The sequence below is a fragment of the Triturus cristatus genome, chromosome 8, assembly GCF_964204655.1.
Source record: "Triturus cristatus chromosome 8, aTriCri1.1, whole genome shotgun sequence".
Lineage (NCBI taxonomy): Eukaryota > Metazoa > Chordata > Amphibia > Caudata > Salamandridae > Triturus > Triturus cristatus.
The window spans coordinates 1,279,604,155-1,279,624,012 of NC_140591.1; the positions used below are offsets into that span (position 1 = coordinate 1,279,604,155).

The following is a 19,858-nucleotide window of genomic DNA, read 5'->3' on the forward strand; positions in this document are numbered from 1 at the left end:
TGAGGGAATGTCTGACTGAGACACCGACAGACCGACAGACCGACAGACCGACCGACAGACCGACAGACCGACAGACCGACAGACCGACAGACCGACAGACTGACAGACCGACAGACACACACACATGTATATTATTAGCGATCCTCTGAGGGAACGCAGCCATTACTGCATTACTGAAAATCAGGGCTATTAATACAAGTGACCAATCAAGTTTAAGCCCCTTTGTTGTAAAGAAATGCCGGGAAAGTGCAGTTCATGGGTGGTGTATGCATGGGTTGTTTGTGTGCTACTTACTTGAGCAGCGCTCCTAGCCCAGTTCATATTAACCATCAAAGGTGGCACACAGGGTTTGGCATGCCATGTACTGTGGGAGACTTACTCGTGCACAGAATCTTAAATTTAACATATTCATCTGGTTAATTGCGAACAGCTTCAGTGTTCGCTTACGTCCTCTGTTATTCTGAACTAAGCCTCTTTGAGCGAGCCTAACCCATTACATGGTAAGCAGAACACACCGAACCGACTTGAGACACTTGCCCACAGTGCCAGTAACTCCATTTGTCAGCCAGATGTTGGGATCTCTGCAGTAAGGGAAGATGGGACACAGCACTGACCACACTTGTAGCTATGTGAAGATGAGGAAAACGTGGTAGCAGGTGCAATGATGTGTTAACATTCCATGAAAAGACTATATAAAAAAAATAAAAAAAACACACACAAATATATTCTTTTATGTTCCTTGCATCCGCTACCATGTCTTTTCTATCACTGCTATATTGGTAAAAAAAAGGGTACAGTACCATATGTGGCCAAAAGTGGTCCCAATGGACACCTAGTAACAGCATGTGGTACTGCACACTTTCCCTGCTTCATGCACATTAAAACAGTAAACACTGCACTACCGACAATACTGTGCTGCATATGTAAATACATATAAGTTTCCAAAGGCGATACCAACTTCATTGCAAATGCTTGTTTTTATTATTGTTAAGGAGAACAAAATGTGTCTGTAAGTCAAGGCAAGGCCTTACACATAACCACAATGATGAATAAGACTATGAATGAAGATAACTAGTAAATGATCCAAACAGCAGCAAATTTGAGTCTCAAGATCGGCGCTGTGCATCAACAGGGGTAGGTAGGCGCTGTGATGTGTGGAGCAATGAGGAGCATGGTTCATCAATTAGGAAGAATGAACGGCAACAAAGGATCTGTCCCAGCTCCACATTCATTATTAATAAAAAACCATCAAGAAATGATCTGAACCCTACCTGAGAAGTACTGGACATAATCTGGGACATGCACCAGATTTCCATCAGAAGTACAGAACAAACCTGAGGCAATGTACTAACTCCAAATTAAAAAGTCCTACACGCAATTTCATAGTAAACTGTACTAAACAAAATACACAACAGCATTAGTTCCGTATTACCATGTACCAGACAAACACTAACTGCATCCTAGAATGTAATCAATATCTTGATGGACCTGTAAAAACTAAATTTTCAACAGCACTACATGAAGAACGTATTCCTTCCCATTCACTGCTGTGATGCAAACATTGTTCAATACGGCTTCTCACAATCAAAGTACTCATGTTTGAGTACCTTGCCCCTCAGAAAGGGATGAGGACATCCCTACCACTTCTTAGCAGACAAAGTGAATGAATGAAAAAGCAAATGAAGAGAGCCTGAAACAGTCTTCATTCCTTAAGTGGGTGACGTCAGTCCTACCGAAAGAAGGACGATTGCCCATCGTATAGCCTGCATTTGGCCTCTGACAGACAAAAAAGGAGCAGGAAATTGACACCATGTAGAAGTCGGACCTGGGAGTGGAAATTAAGTTGCAGGAAATAAATATCAGCATGAAGAATCACAATGTCTGAGCAAAGAAACAGATTTTAGTATGGCAGGAGCAGAAGCACTACTGGGTAAGAGTGAAAAGTGGTTATTCTGGAGAGAACGGGGGCAACAAGTATTGGAATTAGATTCCAATATTGTACACACAGCAACGTTCTGAAGTAAGACAGAATGCAGAATGTACACAAGTGTACAGTATATGCTGCAAAAGCAATGATATCGAACGGCAAGGCGAGACAGAAAGAAGTAAAGAAAAGGAAACGTGGTGGGGTGAAGGCACAAACCTACACACAGAACATTCAAAACAGCAACGTAAAACACTCCGGGAAATAACAACGGTCAAAGAAAAAATAGAGAGCCAGATAGGCGAGCAGAGGTGGTGGGTCTGCCTGCAACAAACACAACATAGAGAGTTTTTGACATTTCCTGTTTTTTCCGGACCTGTTAAACGGCTCATCTAAACAAGACTCGTGTTTACCCTTTATGTTTTGTGAGAGTGGAAGAACTGATGTACATATCACCTTTTGAGGAAAAAAAGAAAAAGGCAGGAACTTTTTATCTGCTTGTCAGGGTTATACCAGGAGATGGGAGACTGGGAACCTTGTATCTAAAGCCCAAGAAAGGCTCATCCTCAAGGTTCATAGTGGAGTCGCCCTTCTCTTCCGTTTGCGTAGATGATACCTCATTACAAAGCAACTGCGCATCAGGATCATGCAGATTTTTTTTCTATGATATTACTTAGTCACATGGCATGGTCCAAACTTTAAGTTACCTTATAGCTCAGAGTACAATGGCTGGTAAAACTTGCAGTTTAGTAGTGACAGATGCCGTGCATTCAACAATGCCAATAGAAGCTGGAATGCACAGACTTCAATACTACAGGATTTTACTTACTTCTACCCTAAAACAGCTACACTCGGTTAACAAAATATGAAAACAACTTTTCTCCCTTTTGCGATGTTTGAGTGCTTCTGCAATACTTCTCAAATGGAAATGTTAGCTCAGTTAATTTTATTTCCTAGGAGACCTATGGAACGAGCTGAACATAATTTATTAAGCAGAGACAGTTTAGTAAAACCTCATTACACACTGAATAAATAAGCACACCTGATTCCCGATAATCAACTGTTCCCCTGGTGTTGAATCAAGGCTTTTTACCTACTCATCAAGATTTCTTCCAACAATCAGGCAAGCCAAGCAATTATTTTTAATCACGACACAAAGTGTAAAACCGGCCAAAAATGTTCTTTTTTCGTGTTCGAGTTTGAATGTAAATCTGTTTATTCATCATCATCATAAACACACAAAAAAAAATTCAGGAATCCCACATAAAAGTGACTTTGTACCCCAGAAATAGAGATTGTTCGTTTCAACAAAGGTGCGATAATGTAAGGGGGTTCCCTAGCGCATGATATTAACCCACAATAAACTTTGGCATCTGACATACCCCGCTTGGGGGGTGTGGGGGCCAAAGGGCAATCAGGGGGTACTGGACCACAGCCGTGGAGGCAGTGGTCGTTTGTTTCCAATGTCCTGGGGTCATTCCTACTATAGCTCTGCAAACTGTACAAATTACAACCACTTTCGGCACTTGACTCTTAGTGGTACTAATGGAGAGTAGTCACAGGCTTCACAGGGTGTTTAGTGTAGGGCAGTGGTTCTTAACCTTTCTCACTTGTGTGGATCCCTACTTAATCATTACTGGAATACAGAGACAACCAACGAGTCATTACTGGAAGACAGGGACCGCATCCTAAGCTTTTTCAATGTTTTCAACTGCAAAAATACACAAAAATACAGAAACACACATTCATAAAACAGATACACAAATGATAACATATTTTATTTAATTCACAAATAAAAAAATTATTATTATTGAGAAAGGCAAGCTTTTGTAAACACGACTCGCACAAATTTGCCACTTAATTTAAATACATTTTATTTTTCTGTTAATAGTATTTAACTGTCTATGCAGTCGCGGAACCTCAGGGGTCAGTCGCGGTCCCTCAGGGGTCCCCTGACCACAGGTTAACAATCACTGGTGTAGGAATTCACCAAGGTCGACACTCAACATTATTATAAAGTGAGTGTCCAGCCCAGTGCTCATCACTGTAAAAAGACAAGTACTTGAATACACAGTATAACAAAACACTACACATTACATACACAAAAAGTATCAAGTACTAAGAGAGTTGGGACTAATGCCTCACGGTGAGGATATCCACTCTTCTCCCTTCTTTCTCCCATAGTCTAAGGCAGTGATTCTGAACCTGTGGTTCGGGGACCCCTGGTGGGGCTGTGACGCCAGTTGCACAGGCACTTGGACACACAGTGGCAAGTGTCTCCAGGCAGCAGCTTGACTTTTAGTAGCATAGTTCCACACAGGTACAAGCTGGGCCGGTGCCACTGGGCAATCCATAGTACCAGTCTGATCAGCCACTCTTAGGGCAAGAGCCACCACTGGGGCAGCAAAGTCAATTTAGGCAACACTTGTTGAGTACCACCATTTAGTAATTGTTTTTTCTTCATTAGCACAGACAATCCGGGGCAAGTGCCACTGTTGCAGCAGAAGGGTCTGGGGCACACTTCATCAGTGCCTTGAATCCTCCACTTTGGTGATATTGATTGGCTCCAAGATTACAGCTTGCAAGTCACGCTTCCAGAAGATTGACACAGACCAATGGCACCAGGGTCAACTGCTTTTGCCCATGCCAGCATTCTAGTCAACCTGTAGTTTGGACTGCACGTTCCCTCATCTTCCAAGGAGGATCCTCCAGACACTATAGGTCAAGGAACAGCTCCTCTTTCAGGCCAGACTCCAGCTGATGTTCCTTCTCCTCTTGTCAGCTGGCTTTCAAGGAAACACCAGCCCAGGTTTCACAGTAATTCTCTGGGTATTTCACGAAGCACCCCCTCCTTTGTCAAGGAGAAACTAGAACTGGAACAACAAGTGGGTCAACACCTCACTGTTACACAGGTACAGCAGACATGAGATGTGTACTTCCAGAAATGGTTTGGGTTGGTTCTTCTTTCATTCGTCCCTCCTAGGCTGCTTCTCAGACCCCGGCTTAGTCCTGCTTCTCAAAGCACCTACTCAAAGCAGGGTCAACTCCAGGTTGCAATACACAAAACAGAGGCACTACAGGAATGATCATTCCACAGCTGGCTTTGACAGACATACTGAACAGTGATGTGGAAGGGAGACAGAAGGCTGACCCCTTTCTAAAGGAATGTTCACACACTGATGACAGGAAAGGCAATCCCCACCCTTCGCCCATACCATTCGCCAAATGGCAGCATTTAGGGAAATTAATTAACAATTCTCTACAGTAAAAGGGTCTCGTTTAATTTCTATGGGGAGCTAATCACCTCCTTCCACGTTTCAGTGTCTAGGTCCCCTCCCTCCAATCTCATGAATGGAATCAATATACTTTCACGCAAAGTAATTTCACCTCCATCGTGTGCACACGAGCTGGCAAGGCACTTCCAAAATGGAACCAACAGGCCTCCTTCACTCTATTTCACTTAGATATGCACAATGCGTGTAACACACAGACCTCACACATATGTACACACATGCGCTCTAGATATTAGCACAGGGATCCGGGTTCACCAGTGCAGCAGGAGTTTACACAAGGGGGCCAGTAAGCCACCACTCCAGTGATGCAGGAAAAAAGGTGTATTCACAGTATGATCACTTAAAACACTGTATGCTGCCACCACCGTGCTAACCATTGAACCTGTACAGAGACAGTGGTTCCTGTCACTATGGAGGGAAAGAATACTTGGTGCGCCCCTCCAGGTTCAGGATCAGACTCGTAACAAGGAACAGGCTTAGGCTTTCGCGCACACACTGAATTAGCAAGAGGTCAGCCAAAAATCCCAAAAAACAGGATACCAAATACTCGGAGTACAGCACCCAGGACAACTGTACCATAGAGGGGAGATTGCAGTCCCAACAGCATCTCTCTTTTTTATTTTTCAGAAAAGCTTGATGCTAAAACGTGTTCCTTGAAATCTGAGGAGCTATGATAACTTAACTATGATGGTAGTATCACTGTATTTCATGTTACTTTCTTTTTTTTTTAAATGGAGGAAAACATGAGGAGTCTACCCTCAGATATCCACTGGAAAACAAGCAAGAGAATCATAATCCAGGTAAAGGGAAAAATAAAAGTTTTGGCGACTGCTATATTCACATATTGCGTCAGCTTTACAGTGGCCCAAAGTCACAAAACTCCAGTACAATGAATGGCTAAAACCAGAGCCTACAGGATAAACCCTTTTCTCTCAAGGTAATAATTTAAATTGCTCTTTCCATTCTGTGGTAAGAGAGAACAAGAACCTATCTATCTAGTAGATTCGATGAAGGAATAATATCTCACCGCAATCCCCATTCAGCTTTTCAGAAAAATGATTTTAGGATTACACATTTGTCAAGAAACAATGCAAGAGCAACATTAAGCTAAGATGGATGTGTGCAACACACTTGTGCAACAATGGCATCAACACACAAAAAGGCAAAATGTGCCGATATATGGCAAGTAAATAATATATTGTTGGCCTATAGAGCCAACAGTCTCACTTTATGAAAGTTTTTAAACTCCAAGATCACTCCTACCACACCATCTATTGCACTATAAGGGACTAGAGTGTAAGACGTATTTAAACTTTGAATTTAAGAGGAAATGAATGAATCTAAAAGTATTTTCAGGCAGTAAAATACTCCTGATTGTTATCTTGAAATACTGGATGAAATGTACGGTTTTACATGAAAGATAGATTCTGTTGTGATCTAAAACTCTCCCATTGTGAAGTATTTGTATTGATAATGATAGGACTAGCAGCCAGATGGGCGCAAAGAGCCCCGCTATACCATCCTCGCAAGTGCCACTTGGCTGACGAGAGCGGTGTAAAGGAGATTAGTCCAGCTAGGGAAGCTAGCCATACTGCTGCGGCTGAGCACATATGATTTGCTGCAGGCTAGAAGAACATTCTGATTGCGCATGTTGGATATTGTGCCTGCTGAATGCCACCCGAAATAAACATTCAGAGAAAAATATAATTACACCAAAAACAATGAAAGTTCTATTGGTTGTTAGGAGCTGCAATTTTCCGCCTGCGACATTTCTTTGAACCCTGCAGCAACCTACCCGCTGGGAGCTGCACTCCCATTAGGTTCAGTGAGTGTGTCTGTGCAGCTGGAGAAGGAACACATGAAATGAATGGAGAGCCATTGCTTAGCTGGATATCAGCATTGAGAAGACATTTATTCAGCCTCGTTCTCCACAGGTAGCACTCAGAAGCAATTTACATGCACGATAGAGGAATTTCTCATAATGCAAAAGAACAAACTTCCACTGTCATCAGCTGTTTTATGGCACTTTTTTAATTAGTGTAACACCAGTTTCAGCCATATATCTTTGAAAGCGGAGGGGATTTTATGCTCTACTTACCAGCTGCCTTTCCTGCTTTTCTAAGGCTGTTCGATCTCTGGTTATGGCCCTCTGCGTGCCTCGTAACTCTTTATTCTGCTCTTTTATTACATCTGGAGGGCATAAAAAGATTAGAACACTTTAGAGTTGTAAAAATACGTATTCATTAGTAAAATGATTTTACTCGATAAAATCTCAAGTGTGATGTACTAATACAGGAAGAAGCACTTGCTCTGCAGATCCAGGACTTGCTCTACCAGAGATGAACATTCCTAGGGACCCTACGGCTCGGAACCTTTGTTATATCTACACTGTTTTATATTCATGGACAAACGATGGCAAACGGAGTTATAACACACATCTCTGGTCCTACACAAACACACATCTCTGGTCCTACACAAACACATGAGTAGGGGCCTCATGTGGGTCGCCAAATACCGGTCGGTAACGGCCGATTTTCGGTAATTATACCGTTACCGACCGGTATTTTGGCTTTTGAGATGTAGGGGGAGAATTTCTGTATTCGGAATTTACCGAATCGGTAAAATTACCGAATCGGTAATTTTACCGATTCGGTAAATTCCGAATACAGAAATGAGATGTAGGGGGACTGTGTGGTGTGTGTGGGGATTCGTTATTTATCACCAACTAATAGTTGGTGGTAAATGACGAATATGTGTGTAAATGCAATATTTTGCCCGTAGATGTGTGCAATGTGGCAGACACACATGCCCTCAGGGCATGTATGTGTGCCACATGTGCACACATGGCCGAATCAGGGGTGCAACAGGGTGTCAATGTGACCCTTGCATGTGCTCCCCCATTACCGAATCGGTATTTACCAATTCGGTAATGAGGCATACCTTCCCATCAATGGGAAGGTATGCCTCATTACCGAATCGGTAAATACCGATTCGGTAATTACCGAATTATTCCGAATCGGTAATATTTACCGACCAATTACCTACATAGCATTTACCACTTCATAAATACCGAATCGGTATGATTCGGTATTTATGAAGTGGTAAATGCCAGCCCACCTACATAAGGCCCTATGTCTCCAAAGCAGGCTCCACATTGAGAGGGAAATATATTGAAACGAATCTTGAAACTTTGAAAACTATTTAGTAGCGAATACACCAACAAACACCACATAAACCTCGCAATGCACTTTGAATTTTCTTAATCGCTAAGAAACCTACGCTACATTAAGGCCTATAACAACTTATCATCTCTCACCAAATGACATCACAGAATTTGGCAAAAAACATGAGGCAACAGGAGGAGCAGTAGTGTGGAACCAGCCACTCAGGTCTGGCAGAGACGCCACCAAACTATACAACAATGAAAAGTACTTCTCAATCAAGGTAGTTATGATGCGCTTCAGTATAAAGTGGAAACGTTTTCCCTCACTCTCATAGTAAGATTACTCTTCTCCATTGTCCTTTCTCTTCTCTAATCTTTCTGCTGTATTGATGATTTACTCTTTATTTCCTTCATTATAAAGCTCTTTGAATGTAGCTTCTTTTTCTAGTAATTGTTAGCACTTTATAAACCACAAATAAATTGGACCAGGATGGGCATAACCTCACTGATTTTGAATGGGCATTTTACCCTTGCCATCACTAAGGAACGGTTGCTAATAAGAGATTACGGGCTAAAGCGTATTGACCAATTATGCTTTCCTTGTTCGCAGGGTTGAGTTGGGGGTCCTCCAGTCTTGCTTGGCTCTCTTGTGGTAAAGTTTATTGGATTTCCGCCGTGATCAAGTTAGCGCCTGTTCCAAACTATCTAGTGCATAATGTGGATACTGGAAGCAGCACAATTTTGTTCACTTAGGCTTTTAATGTACTGTTTCGTAGATCAGGTAAGGCATCTGAAAGTGGCTGTGGGCCAGGTCAGCAGTCAAGCTCTTTCAGATGTGTGATCGTGCCCCACCACCTGCCTGAATAAATGTAGTGATCACTTGCCAGTGGAGCAGAAATGTAATGCTTGCCGAACTGCTATACAGCTGTGCAAAAAAGTGGATGTCAGATTAAAAAAAAAAAAAAAGTGGCGCCTGTTTCTCTACCTGCATTAATTCTTCCAATTTGGAAATCACTAGTGTTCTCTGACAAAAGTAGTGTGGACAGACTGGGAAAAACACTAGGAGTTCTTTGGTGGGTGGTAAAGCGTTTGCTCTAATGGAATTCCCTATATTGACTTTCTCTTGAGGAATAAATCATCTGGGCCCATTACAATTCAATATTACTTTAATGCGGCTATTCCAGCCATAAAAGTACAGATTTTTTTTTTACAGCTTAAAAAAAACATACTCCGATCAAGTAAAAAAGGGATAGTATCAACAGGGTTGTATATACATAGTTATAGATGCCAGGACTTCAGGAGGGCAGAATAAAAGATACTTTATCATTGTTACTAATGGTTACAAATAGGAATGTAATACTATAAATTAATATAAAAACTTAAAAATATCATTAAGCCATTCCTCGTTGGAAGTATCTTCGATTGCCAGTGTGGCCAGTGGGAAGAGCTTGATCTATTTCACATGTAATAGTTACAACAGTAACATTGCGCTCTATAATTGCGGCAAAATAGAATATCGATGTTAACTATTTTGTACTTTTAACAGATACTTTCTTTTAATCCACATGGCCAAAAGGAATTTCGAAATTGCAACAACAAAAAGTGGATTCATATCAGATTTGAGAGTTGTAAGATCCATTTAGACCTAGACTGTTTATATGGCGGACAAAAAAAAAAATACATGAATCTCCGATTCCTCCTCTTTGCGACATCCAGGACAAAGGCTAGGCAGGTCCCCTACCCACTTATTTGTTTTTTACCCGGAGTGGAAGGGTTCCATACCTAAATTGGAGGAACAACTTCTGGGCTAGCACTGGCTGTATTATGTCTAACACCTGCTCAAACTGGTAATCTAACTTCAAATCCAGGAAGGCATAGGTTAGACTATTTGCTCTGGTGGCCCCAATTAGTTTATTCAGCTGGTACTCTTTCAATGATCTTGCCAAACAGTTTTTGGAAGTAGTTAGACACGATTCTTCCGGTGCATCCCATAGATGCCCACTTCCCATGTCGCGCAAAGAGTCCCTCACAAAAGACAACCAGGGTATACCTCTAACAGCACCCGGTATAAGCATTACCACTTTGAGTTCCTCCCTGTAGTGTCTCAACTCAGACGTGCGCCATAGTCGACGCCAGTAAAGCAATGGGTGACTCGAAATCAGATCCACCACTGGGCGGATACCCAAGTCCATTCTCAAAGGAACTAGCGGGGTACTTACTGGAAGCGCCATGATTTGCCTAATGAACTTATTTTCAGTTAGGGTCAATGCATGCTTTGGGCAATGTCCCCAGAGTTCTGCCCCGTATAGTGAAGCCGACCGCGCTTGCACTCTATATATTTCAAGCGGGGGACTTATGATCTTTTGGGTACAACTATTCTGAACTTTCAATATACCACCTATTGCTTGGGTTAGTTTCAAGTTCGCCCTGTCGATTTGGGTACCCCCAACCCATTTTGTCGTTTAGGGAGACACCAAGGTCTGGACCCGCTTTAGCGGTATATTATTAAAATTGGGAACAGGGAAGTTAGTATGTGCTGAATTATAAACCATATATTTAGTTTTATTTATATTAACCACAAGATTCCTTTTTTTGCAGAACTCACTAAATTCATTTAATAGTCGTTGCATCCCCATCGGGGACTTCGAGAGGAGCAGGGTATCGTCCGCAAACATTCGTGCAGGAAACTTGCGGGACGACAATTTGGGCGAATCCAGATCCTTTGCGGCCAAGAGGTTATTAACTAGGCCGTTTAGGAAGAGGGCCCATTACAATAACACGCAGCAAGTGAATGCGGACTGTGAATCCATGGACGTGGGCGGATTTTTTCTGCTTGAAACGGTCAAACATTCAAGTCTGGAGCTCTGATAAAAAATAAGTATAATAACCTTCACGGGGATTAGGGTGAAATCATGTATAGGTTTAGATGGGGTGGGGGAGGAATTAGGTAGTTTGGAGTAAGAAGGATTCCATCTCCACATACCTCATTCCAGCATAATGATGGGCTCTCATGCTCCTAAATTACTAGGAGAGATGAAGAACGTAGGCTGTGTTATGTATGGGGCAGTCATGGAATAGCATGTAGAGGCCCTTATTCCTTGGGGAGATAGTTCATGTCAACCGCAACCCAGAGAAATGACTGGTGCAGGGGTGTGGGATAGTGGGAGAATCTCCCAACAGGAACCGACAGCTTTTGGCACAATTGAAATTATTTACTATATTCACTTGTTTTCTGTTCCTTTACTAGCTAACAACCAATAAGGTCTTGCCATCCCAGTTCCAATTACCGAAATCTTATGTACAATTTATTTTAGATTAGTGCACGTAATTCAAGCACTCTTTATTTAATCAAATATCTTAAACATCTAGGGATGCATGGCCAAAAACCTTCTTTAGTGTACACACACGCATACAGACGCAAAAACCCCAGGGTTTTTTCGTCACCACCTATAAGCATGTCTGCACTGATTCGCTAATACATTAAGTGGAAACAATTAAAACTATAATGGACATCACATCAAGAGAATCCTGTTTGTGTGAGATTTCTTTAGTGGAAAAGCAAAGCTCTAGCACCACCTACTCTACAAAGCATAGGTTCTGCCCCACTACAGATCACAAGTGAGGGTCATCCACACAAACAAATATGTTTTGATAAGTCTTTTCTCCAATATACTTTTTACTCAAGGGCCATTATCTTCCCTCTCTAACATGACCATTGAAAATGGGGTGCACCCTGTCCAAGTAGGGACCCACAATCCTTGTCAGGGTAAGTGTAGTACACACCAAGTTTACCTGTGCTACCCCTCGGGTAGCTTGTCTCTGACCAGACAGGCTAAACTAAAGAGGCAATGTGTAAAGCATTTGTGCACCCACACACAGTAACATAGTGAAAACACAAAAGTGCTCCACACCAGTTTAGAAAACTAGCCAATATTTATCAGATTAAAACAAGGGCAAAACTACCAAAATCCAACATACACAAATCAAAATACAGATTCTTAAAGAATAAATGCAGTTATAGCGGTAAGAAACACAATAGCTCCGGCTGGGGCTATAACAATGTGCTTGATAAAATTAAATCTCAAAGTTTGGGGTCAACCGCGATGGAGAACCGCCCAGCTATGGAGGTGTTCGGACCCCGGTTACAGTACCTTGGAAACAATGACAAAACAAAGACGCGACAAGGCGCCATGGAGGTGAGGCGTTGTTGAGGCAGGTGCGGCATCCGTTCCTTACTGTCGATGCAGACCTTGGCATGATAGTACTAGGGACTGTGCCTTGCACAACGGAGCTAAGGTGTCCCTGAAGCAAGTGAAAAGTTGGTTCCTGGAGGCAGTGCAGAGTTGTTGAGCCGTTGACGATAGGGACGTTGCAAGGCACAGGGGAGGTGATGCAGTGTTGGTGGTGAGGCATTGGTTCTGCTGGCGGTGTGGGGTCGAAGCGTAAGGTCAATCCATGAGGTGTCGACTTCACGGGACGCAGTGCTTGAGACTCTCACTGTGGTGGAACTTCAGAGGCAGTGCGGCAGCGTCGGGGCCTAAGTTGCAAGTCGCGGTTGTTGCGTTGAGTGGGAACCACAGCTACGGTGCAGCCAGCGACGCAGTGCCAGCTCCAAAGTCACACTCGGAGCCAGGAAGTGGATTTGGAACCACTTGGAAGAGTAGGGCTCTCAGCAGAAAAGCCCAGGTGAGGCAGGTCAAGTCTTTGATGGCCCCGAGACTTTCAACAGAAGGCAAGCTCAACTCAAGCCCTTGGAGAACTTTATAAAGCATGATGCAGAGAGCAAAGTCCAGTCCTCTCACTCCCAGACAGACGCAGCTGGCAGTAGGCTAACACAGCAAAGTAAGCAGCAAAGTGGCAGTCCCCGCTGGCAGCCCAACAGCTCTTATTCTTGGCAGAATGTCCTCAGACCAGAAGTGTTAGGAGTATATGATGTTAGAGGTCCAGTACTTATACCCATTTTAGCCTTTGAATTTCAAAGACAGGTCTTAGTAGTACACAAGACCCTTCCTTTCCTGGCCCTGGCTCCATACACACTACAGGGGGTAGGCAGGTATTTGTGAGGGGGCAAGCACAGCCCTATTCAGGTGCAAGTGTCAACTCCCCCCATCTCTCTTGCTCCAGAAGACACATCAGCCTGGTGATGTGCCATCAGGATATGCATGGGACAATTCAGCTCCCTTTGTGTGCGACTGTCTAGAGTGAATTCACAAAGCCCAACTGTCATCTAACCCAGGCGTGTATGCTAGGGACAGGCAGAGGCACAGAATGGTCAAGTAAGAAAATGCCAAAAGAACAATAGATTAAACCCAGATCTTTGTGACTGGGGGTGAATGTTTGCAATGTTCGGCATTCCATCCATCATTTGTTCCTTTTGTCGCCTTAAGTGGGAAAGGTATGCCCAGACTTGGGTCCCATGATCACTGCGCCACTGGATTCAAGCTAAGCAGGCTAATGAAGGGTGATGCCCTGAAACTGGTCCCAGGATGCTTGTTTCCAGTCCGGGGAGGACCTGGCTTGGCAGTTCGGGCTGGACTGTTCCCACGACTAGCAGGGTCAAGACTGATTTGAATATGGCTGGGTCCAAACTGGGGTGGCGTGGTGAGCAAAATTATGATGGATTAAACCCAGATCTTTGTGACTGGGGGTGAATGTTTGCATTGTTCAGCATTCCATCCATCATTTGTTCCTTTTGCTTTTGTCGCCCTAAGCGGGAAGGGTATACCGAGACGTGGGTCCCACATGCTCACTGCACGACTGGATTCAAGCTAAGCTGGCTAATGAGGGGTGATGCCCCAAAACTGGTCCCAGGATGCTTGTTTCCTGTCCAGGGAGGACCTGGCTTGGCATTTCGGATTGGACTGTTCCAGTGAGGAGTAGGGTCAATACTGATTTGCATTTGGCTGGGTCCAAACTGAGGTGGCGTGGTGAGCAAAATAACAATGGATTAAACCCAGCTCTTTATGAGTGGGGGAGAATGTTTGCATTGTTCAGCATTCCGTCCATCACTTGTTCCTTTAAATTTTTTTCAAGTGGCATTTTCCGACCTGCAATTTAAAATTCAACTTCAGAAAAATATGTGCTTTTAAATTGAGAAAACAGAGACACAAAACTCCAATTTTCTATCAGTTTCCAAATGGAAGATTCACTTGTAGAGTATTACATGGCAGCTCTAATGCTAACCTACAGGAGAGAGGCCTTGCTGTAGTGAAAAACTAATGTAGCAGTTTTCCACTGCCAGGACATGTAAAACATGGCAGTACATGTCCTACCACTTAAATACACAGCACCCTGCCCATGGGGCTACCTAGGATCTACCTTGGGAGTGCCTTACATGTAATAATAGGGAAGGTTTGGACCTGGCAGGTAGGTGTACTGGCCAGGTCAACATAGCAGTTAAAAACTGTCCACACTGGCAGACCTGAGACAAGCTTGAAGGTCTTCTTATCTGGGTGGCACATCAGTTCTGCAAGCCCACTAGTAGAATTTCATTTACAGGCCCTGGGCACACACAGTGCACTGTACTAGGCACTTATTAGTAAATTAAATATGCCAATCATGGAAAAACCAAATGCCATCACATTCAAGATACAGAGTACAAGCACTTTAGCACTGATTAGCAGTGGTAAAAATGCCAGAGTCCTAAAACCAGCAAAAAAGAAGTTCAGCAAGAAAGTCAAAAACAGGAGGTCAGAAGCAAAAAAGACAGGGGAAACCACGCCAAAAAAAGTAAAGACACACTAGTTGAACAGAAACTGGTAACAGCAATACCTAGTCATTCCATCTACAAACAGTAGCGGACGAAATACCAAATGGCCATAAACAAAAGGTAAAAATGTTGGTTTTGCTTAAAGACCATGGAGGCACATTACTCACCCAAAGAGCTTTTCAATAGAATAAGGTTTATTTTTCACTGGAAAGGATTTGCACCCAACAATGCTTCATTCTAGGAATTATGTGACATGATCTAGATTTATATTTGAAACAAAAAAAGGGGAATCAATCCTAGATAGTTCTAAACCTGTTCTGCACTCAAACACATCGAAGAAACTTTCACCTGCTCTTGCCCTCCATATTCCAGGTGACCAGACTATTTTGTATACATAGGCACAAGGCTGGGACGGAGTACTCCCCTATCAGGTTCTGTTGGGATACATCTTCCCATACTACACGTGAAGTGTATATTAATTTATTACTTGTATATGGGCTAGATATGATGTGTATACTGGATTGGGAGCAATGAATTTGTGAGCCCTGATTAATTCGGAGGCGAATAAGCCACAGCGACGAAACACGTGTTGGCTTGTGGATTTCAAGAGACTCTGGCTTGTGGATTTCATGAGGCCTGTGGATCTAATGAAGAGACCAAAATAAAATATTCGATTCTACTGCTGATTATCTATATACACCGGAGTGTGCTCGGAGGCATTTGTAATTGTATATTGCATATAACATCAGATTTCTCTTTACCCTTCTATTAAAAAACAAGAGAATAGGGTTTTCTTAAAACGCCAGAAAGATACAGACAAAATGTATGGCCATGCTCCTGATGGCTCGATTGGTCATGCTCAGAACTCTTCTGGGTTTCAAATATCTAAGCCTCCCTTGTGGAAACCACGGCACTGTGTCCTTTAAAGCAAGCTATTATTTTTCATTTCATACAAAAGCCTAATCTGTATTCCTCAAGACCAAATAGTTTCAGACCTACTGTGGTTATGCCCATTGGGAGCAAGGTAATATAGAAAACTGTGCCATACACTAAGCCGGCCTCCAAATAAGCCTATAGAATGGTGAAATAATGCAGTTCTGTTGTTCAAGAATGTACATACCACTAAGTAGGGAGTTAACAACTTCAAACAGAATGGGTGATGTTGAATCGACATTTACTCCTCAGGTACGCAAAACCAATCTCAGCTGTTCGAAACTGCTGGGGTTTTCTTTGTCTTTTGTACTCTCAGCTTTTTGTTCGATATTCCTCTCCACCTGACTACCAATCGTAAATATATATTTAAGAATGCACAGTTTTTTTACGTGCTCAAATACTGTGCATACGCTTGAATACAAGCTTTACAAGTTCTTTTGACCAGCCTACTGCCCTTATGAAAAAAAGATCTTGCTCAATACTTAATAATCATAAGGGGGTACATCAACTTCTTAGGGCATACATCTGATTTTCACCCAAGAGTAATTCATTTTTTACTCAACTTTTTCAGCCAGTAACAACCCATGTCCACAGAGGGTTAATTCCCACCACCGCTGTAGTCTTTAGCTGCTCATGTCCCAAATATATTGAGTGTTGCCTGCAACCACCACCCCTTTCACCTATCCGCATCCATGAAATGGGGCTTGTAGCTGCCAACATAGTCTCCCAAAACAGCAACTGCATGACACAGTACCTACCAGCCAATGCATACCATTGTTGCCAAGTACTGAACACCTGAAAATCCATGGAGGACTGCTCCAAACCACAAAAGCCACAGCATGACATGGAATCCAAGTGGTATTAATCCTACAGCACTGCATGGCACTGTACCTGAAGAGCAGTGCACATGTCGGCACGTGAGGGGACTAAGTGCTATTGCACCAAAGTGATACGTATGCCATAGCAGCCATGGGATGATGCTTGTGACTGTGGGTGAGGAACAGCAAGTTAGGAAACCTAAGGAGCACTGTGTCCCATGACATGAGGCTAATTTCATGCCATGGAATTAAAAAGGATCTGCTTGACATGGTGTTAAGTTCAAATCCGTCCATACAAGTCAGAACGAGGAGATCATAAATGAGTAGAATAGGTGGGTCTTTATTCACTAATCACGCAGCCCCAGGAAACCGTGGTGATCAGGTCCGGAGAGCCCAGTGCAACTGTCGACCTCCGAACCCGAACACCAGAACAAGGAGCACTCAATCTCAGAATATTCCAACAGAGAATACAACACATGGCCCCCAAGGTCTGCTGCACCACAGTGTCATTGTAAGCAATGGGATATTGCTTAATATTTAACAGAACGTCATACGGGGGGCACCTATCTACTGGGTAATGCTATCATGCCAAATTATAACTGAAGGCTAGAATTAAAAGAACTGAAGGGTCCCCAAGTGTTTATGTTGGGTGGTTATTGATAGCAACATGGCTACTTATGGGAATATTTTAAAAAAGACAGAATTCTGAAAGATAATTTTGCTATGATTCTCGTTCTGAACAACACGAAAATATCACACTACAAGTAATGAAAATGCATTTTTACAGTAAATACAACAACATTAGGGGCTTGAAACAAACAATTTCGAAAAATTATAAACCATAAAAAGTTACATTTAGAACTAGAAAAATAAAGGCGTAAGGGACATTGTTTAGCATGGAAACAAATAGGTTGAAAAAAAGATTTCGATACCGTTTAAAAGGAAACGCAGCAGCCATGTTAGAAAACTGCAAATTTGAATGCAGGGATCCGGTGGCCTGGTGTACTACGCAGGTCTCCATCGCTGAATTGCAGGCCATTTCAATGTATGTTAGTTTACCACAAGTAATAAAACTATGAACCTATTAGGGCCACACAAAGGTTTCAGTGATTTAAACTTGAGCTTAACTTCCCCTTGTAGCAATGGCACAGAGCAGATAGATGTAACTCAGCGAAAATATGCAAAGCATTGAGAAGTACCAAAGGAATTACAAAGTCAAAAACACACCAAAAATACCACTCCAATGTATAAAATACAGTAAAATGTAATAAATAAGATGACACAAATTCAATAAGAGGAACCGGAGATATATATATATTTTTTAAAGATTTAAGACAATAAGGACCAAAAAACATAAAGCACCAATCAGTGGTCACTCTTCATGTGCGAACGGGACCTAGGTGTGAATTCAGGCTGGCCGTGATGGAGTGTTGATCGGATAAGTCAACCAGGTTTGCTGCAGTAAAAGATTTTACCTTAGGAATTAGTCTCTAAAATGGAAGTTGAAATCCTCCATTGGGGTATGGCATTACTATTATTATTACTATTATTCTTTCCACTTCTATAGCTACCCTGTGGGTTTCCTGGAGCTGAGCTTAGGTAGAAATGTCTAACAGGAAGACTTAAAAAAACATGTTTTAAGGCCCTTACAAAATAGCAGCAAAGACGTACAGTGTCTTAAGAATTCCGGGAAGGCATTCCAAAGTTTTGGGCCCAGGTATGTAAAGGCGCAACCTCCTGTGCGTGCCAGGCAGATTCATGGCACGCGCATAAAGCCAGATCTCAACATCTGGCTGGGCTAATTGGGAGAGACCAAGGTAGTCGGTTCTATCTGAGGAAGTCATCCCTGAAGCTGGATACTGGTGGACAAGGTCCCGCAGAAGGCACTGGTTTTGGCACAAAAGCTCAGAGCAGAAATAATTCAACATTATGTGCCCAGGAAAATCCTATTGTCGGCGGGATACTTTTTACACCTTCGCCCAGTGAAGATGTCTTCGTTTAGATGTAGTCTCTTTTTCGGAGCTCTGAATCAGTGGGAGAAGGCCACAGTTTGTAACCGACGAGGAGTTCCACAAGGCCAGATACCTTTTCGCCAACAACCCACCGACATGGATTTGCTACTGCGGAGAAAATCCGAGTGGGAGAACCCGGTTTCTTCACCATGGGGAAGTTGCACCTTAGCCGTCCTGTGGCTGTCGTAGATCAGAATTTTGTTTTTAAAAACCACAGCTTTACGTAGTTTCTAGGACAAGTTCATTTAGGCACAACCAATGGGGGCAGGACCTCAGGGACAGTACCCGAGGGGCAAAGCTCACTCCAGCAGAGTACATTCTATCTCTTGTTACAAATCGTCAATTGCACACTTCAAGAAAAAGGCCTCCTGGAGTTTATGTCATGTCCCTGTAGCCAAACAGGTAAGACAACTGACACTTGGAATCCACTTCTTTGTCCTGGATACAAGCGGGAACAAGTCCAACACTTGAAGTCTCCTCAAGGGTTGGACCCTCCTTCTGCTCTTCCCCGTTCAGAAAGTGCAGAAAGTGTTCTGAGAAGGGTGTCTTTGGGTTACACATTTATGCTTGGTATTAGCTAATGGGAGGGGTTAACACCTTGTATCTCCTTAACCAATGGAGTAAAGGTTCCCAAGGACAACTCTATCCACTTTTCAGCAGGTCCTGTTTGCCCTACTGCAAACAATGCCACAGAGCACCTTAGTTCTAAAATCCAATATATAGAAACCCTTTCTCCCATGCGTAGAGCAGGTGTACACCCCCCCCCGTGGGTGTGGCCATTAGGAATCAGCACTCACTTCTCTGTGACCACACAAAATCACACAAGTTCTGGGGGTAGATTCCCTCCAACTGGACTGAAGGCTAATGTAAATTAGCATCCAGGAGCTTCAGGCAGAAATAAGTAACTTTTTAAAAGTTACTTTTGCTAAATATTTATTACGAATCAGACTTCACCACTAAACTGAATTTTTTATACATTTTAAAAATAGTGGTTAAATAATTTTTC

At 42.8% G+C, this 19,858-nt stretch overlaps 1 protein-coding gene across 1 annotated transcript in view; it reads right to left on the bottom strand.

Annotated features, from left to right (window-relative positions):
* Positions 1 to 19,858, bottom strand: part of CHMP2B (charged multivesicular body protein 2B) — a 77,781-nt gene that overhangs the window by 38,396 nt on the left and 19,527 nt on the right. Inside the window, exon 2 of the mRNA XM_085623016.1 lies at positions 7,316 to 7,407. Within this exon, the coding sequence (XP_085479142.1) occupies positions 7,316 to 7,407 (92 nt within the window). The remainder of the gene's footprint in view (positions 1 to 7,315; positions 7,408 to 19,858) is intronic.